At 36.4% G+C, this 5,087-nt stretch overlaps 1 protein-coding gene across 23 annotated transcripts in view; it reads right to left on the bottom strand.

Moving 5' to 3' along the window:
- Nucleotides 1-822: 822 nt before the first annotated feature.
- LOC116693900 (neuronal cell adhesion molecule) overlaps nucleotides 823-5,087 on the bottom strand; it is an 81,266-nt gene continuing 77,001 nt past the window's right edge. For all 23 annotated transcript variants that reach the window (XM_032523180.1, XM_032523176.1, XM_032523172.1 and 20 more), the window contains 2 exons: nucleotides 4,105-4,183; nucleotides 823-1,219 (listed from right to left, as the gene is read on the bottom strand). In XM_032523180.1, the coding sequence (XP_032379071.1) occupies nucleotides 973-1,219; nucleotides 4,105-4,183 (326 nt within the window). In that variant the 3' untranslated portion in view covers nucleotides 823-972. The remainder of the gene's footprint in view (nucleotides 1,220-4,104; nucleotides 4,184-5,087) is intronic.

Below are 5,087 nucleotides of genomic sequence, written 5' to 3' on the forward strand. Positions count from 1 at the left end.
AAAAAGACAACAAGATTATATGAATTATTCCTCCCTTTCACAGAGTCCTCTGCTCAAGCTTATTTTATCATTGGATCTGACTTCTGCACACACCTACCCCTGCCTCTGTTCCAGTTACTATAGGTTACTATAACTCTGGAAAGAGACTTCAGAATTGAATCATTGTTTTGAAAAAAACAAAGGCACTACCTGCTGAAGGAGCACTGCAGGGACTGAGGCAAGCTGTCACACACGCTCGGCGTTTCCCACTTGCCTTCAGATCAAGCTCAATAAGAGGTTACATGCAGGGCAAAGGTCGTGAGCTCATATGACAGGCCATGCAGCATTTCAGCGTCCTCCTTCATTCAACAGAATGGTGACAGATGAGGATGTATTAATGCAGCAATCTCAAGCATGCTGTGTGCACTGCTCCCAATATTCAGTTTTACAGATTATATATATACACTGTACATGATCTGCCTTATGCACTGATGGAATTAAATGAAGGAATTACATTATTAAATACAGATTCCGGTACAAGCTTCTATGTTGGAAAACATACATGAAACTGATTACTATTTGAACATGGTAGATAATATAATAACCAGTAACAACAACAAATATAGTTCAGACGAGCACTGCATAGTCCATTAGAGATTCCTGGTAAGAATGTGACACTTGTTAATAGCAAAGTGTTAATTTAAATCTGGATTTAGGTCATATCAATTGCTTCATGCACTGTTAAAAATCAAAATGTCTGGTTGAGCTACTTCATTCCTAAATGCTGCTTTAGGTCTCCAATTCTCTCCATAAAGAGCGGCAAGTGAAAACATAAATGTCTTTGATGAGTGTGTGTATTTAGTGAGTCATGTGTGGCACTGGGGATGGAGATGTGATCATAAAGCCATGAGGTGTTGGAACACCCCTTTAAGGGAGATTCAGGGATTGAGCAGTCAGTGTGGCGCCTCACACTGGTCTGTGAGGACTGACTGGCTACACAAAAGAGTTCAAGGAGTTCATGGCATTAATAGGGGACGGGGCTTCAGAGCTCTCGTGGCCCTCAGCAGTCTCTCTGCTGACACTCTTTCCACTATACTGGCCGATAAACGAGCCATCCTCGTTGAACTGTCCGTCTCCTCCTTCCCCGTAGTCAACTAAACTGTCGTCACTGTCGTCTCTCTTAACTGTCCCATTAGACGGCGTGCGGCTCCCTTTTAACGGTTTATGGTCCTCATTGTCACTGAAGGAGAAAATAACATGCAGGTGTTACAGGTGAGATGATGTGACAGATGCAACAAGGGGATTAGTGAGGTTTTTTTTAGATGGAGCACTGAACTGCAGATAGCTACTTATACCACAACCTACTTTATGTTTGGTAGGTAATGGATTTTTTTTTCTTTTATCCAGATCGAAAATAAGTTGGTTCATTTATTTACGTCTTTGCTTTTCAAAAGTGTAAACTCATCTATAAGAAACAGTGAGCATTGCTGCCCACTGCACAAAAGCAAATTTGAATTTAGCTTGCTCCATGTCTAAAAAACAGTAGCAATGAATGATTAGTTGGTTTCCATCAGGCAACAGGGGAATAAAGCTCAAGCAATCATACCCTGTTTAAATTCCCCATGAAACCAAATATGAAGTGGTAAATGTATTGTATGACAAAATCATTCCCCCCAGAGACAAAGGTTGAGACAAAAAAATGACAATCCAAGGCAATGATGTTAATAAAACTTGGAAAGCAAGATTTCAGCCAAACATCGCCCAAAGCAAGCATGATAATAGTCACAAATTGGCAAAATGCATGTACAATCTGCAAAGAAAGTTTTCTTTGGATATCAGATAGTTGAAAACATTCCACAATCCACATACATGAGTTGAACATCAATGAGATAAGATCACAAAGCCATCAAAATGCTGAAATGTTTAGAATAGATATATTTCAAGGACAAAAATAGCACAGTAAAGTCACAGATTAAAATATTTGTCTATGAAAAGTACATGATGAAGGCTTTATGACCGAACATTAAACTTGATGATAGCTGCGAAAGAACCTGGGATGCTTGTAAAGCAAGCGTTTTTTCTCCACAGTGACTCGACTCTCCACTGACAGTCCTCACATGCCAGATTTACAAAACAATGACCCTCAACCCCAACGACACACCATCACCCTTACCTTTCCTGAGACCTACACCCCTGCGATCAGATGAGCACATCCAGTTGAGATCCCAAGCAAATCACCAGCCACTCCTCAGGATGATTACACTTTGCACTTTAACAGGCACATATGCCGAATTTACAGTATATTATTCTGCAGTCAAATAAAAACCGTTCAGTTGAGTGATGGATGTTATGCCTTTATTGACATACTATAAGGTTCCAGCTGAGCTTAATGAAACAGCATGGAAAGATTTTTTTTGAGATGTCTCACAAAGGCACTATAATATTTATACACTTTGCCCTGTGATTTGTTGTCTACTGTGTTCTTTGAGATGATGTCCATTGGAGAGATTCCCCTGCAGTGCAAAAAGGTCTCTTCACATGAGTTTTAAAGGATAAGTCTGAGGATATTTTACTTTTTTCTTGTTGTGATCAAATTCCGTGAAAAGATCAAAACAAATGCACTGACAAATATTGCCTGCTCATTCAAAGCCTGACATAGATAATTCTTCTGTGGCATAGTGCTCCATTATTGTCCAAAAGTAAAAACTGAGTCACATCGTTGCACTGGGTGACATGTTTCTTCATTTCAATAAACATGGGCACTGTAGTTTATTTTCAATGTTAATCCTGCAAACACCATCCTGCTGCCGTAAATACTTCCAAGCGTAGTTGTAAATACTTACAAATAATGGTGCAATTTGGCCTGTTTTTGTAGGAATGTGGCTTGAAGAACAACAAATAAGATGGAGGAGTCGAGACTAACACATCATTGGTGTTGGTCTATTTCAAGAATTTGTTAACAATAATAAAAATGTAGAAGATCACCAGCCTTATCCTTTAAGAATTATTACAATTAAAAATGGCTACTGGCCTGATACAAACAGCATTAACCACCTCTGGTGTACTCAGTGATGATTGTTTCCCTCAAACATGCTGATAATTTCATAGAAGATCCATATGTAATTATATACTGTATATATATATATATATATATATATATATATATATATATATATATATATGAATAATAATTCCATTCCAAGACATTATTGCCTAGAGCAAATTTTCATATATCAAATCTCCACATCATGCATGTCACATGTTTTATATATATATGTATATCGATATGTATTTATCAAAGCATAAAATCCATAGAATAGGTTTATGTATACATAATACAAAAAGGAATATAAAATATAAAAGCAAGACCCATCTTATAAATCGACTTATAAAAAACAATTCAGAAATGCTAGCTATACAGAAGTAAAGTGCTTCATTCATTTTTCATTTTTATTCCGCGTGCGCTTGGAGAAACAGCCTAGAATGAGGACGTTAACAGGCTTTGCTGGATAACTGCTGTAAGTTAAAAGGAAATGATAATTTCAGTAATTTTCTACCTACCAGAGTTTATATGCAAGTAGCAATACACTAGGCAAAGTGTTAATACTATATATACTGTACATAAGATGTCTATGAGTAGCTTATTAGTTGGAATTTGATGCTTGGGGTCAGTTTAGATGTATTGCTAATGATTCTAGCTTATATATTTTTTCGTGACAGTCTTATTTAAAGATTTAAAACGCCTAAACCCCTAAACCCCTAAATTCCTTAAACCTGAAGCATCCTTCTTCTGAAATGACATATCAAGCACACACACAGAATAGTCCAACACACGTAGCATCCAGGACGTCCGCAAACCCAGAAAAAAAATTATTGTGCTTCACAATGGTAGAAGTTCAGATGTGTGGCACTTCTTCTTCTTGTTGTTTTGAATTTCTGTTATTGGTGATCCTGGATCAGCTATTCGTCAGCTGTAAAGGTTGAGAAGAGGGAGGGAGTGCAGAGCTCCAGCCCAGCCAGAGAGAGAGAGAGAGAGCAGATCTGGGCAGAAAGCAGGGACGGGGCAGGGGTTGATGGGTAAAATAAGGCTCTGGGGGCTCCAGAGGCCGGAGCACTTTCTCTCACCTGTATTCCCCAAAAGTACAGTCATCGTCTTTCATGGGCTGGAACTCTGGGTCTGTGTGTGCATCCTCCTTCTCTTTGACTAGTGAGACAAGAGAAAAAAGTTGACAAAAGAGCTTATGAGGTAGAGTATAGTAAAGATCAATCACAATGGTGTATGTGTAATATTGTATAATGTATAGAATAGTGTATAAAGTTGTTTTAATTGTGCTCATCTTCATAGTTGCTCATTAATCAGACTGAATGGGCAGAGTATTGCCACCATGACAACAAATATATGCTCAGTCTTTTCACACAATACAAAATATATTTTTGTCATTACTACTAATCAAATTATTCCTTTTTAAAAAGAAAAGAAAAGAAAAAAACAACGTATAACGTTATGTTAGAAAATGTTCCTGTTATTTCTCATATAAATATTCTCACAAAATTAATATTAAATACATGTAATATTAAATATTCTCATAAAAGATTTGTATGTCAAAGAAACTTTCATTTTGTTTTAATGAGAAAGGTTTTTTATTTTAATGAGATAAGTCATCATTTTGTTTCAATGAAATAATTTGTGTCATAACAAGAAATGAATGAGAAATACAGTCTATGTCAAAATAACATTAACAATATGTTGTAATAGCATAAGCAAGTATATTGCAGGATATTTGGGGATCTGTAATTATGATATTCCTTGATCTTGTTGGTTTTTTTTGTCATTGTAGCAGCCGTAGAAGCCATCTTAAATATTTGTCTGATTACTATGCTTTCAGTGCAAAAACAAATCAACATTCCCAAACTATAACATTTAATCCTATTCAAATTAATTGAATGGTCGCAAACAAAGCATTAAGGTGTGGGTTCATACTAAGCCTGCATGATTAATAGTTATAAAATCGCAATCTTGATTTACCCTGTTCACAATTTAATTTTTAAATAAATTCAATAAAAAAAAATTTAAAACGTGAGGTACAAGGTAATGGAGCTTTTATACA

Source organism: Etheostoma spectabile, chromosome 8, assembly GCF_008692095.1.
Source record: "Etheostoma spectabile isolate EspeVRDwgs_2016 chromosome 8, UIUC_Espe_1.0, whole genome shotgun sequence".
NCBI classification, from domain to species: Eukaryota; Metazoa; Chordata; class Actinopteri; order Perciformes; family Percidae; genus Etheostoma; species Etheostoma spectabile.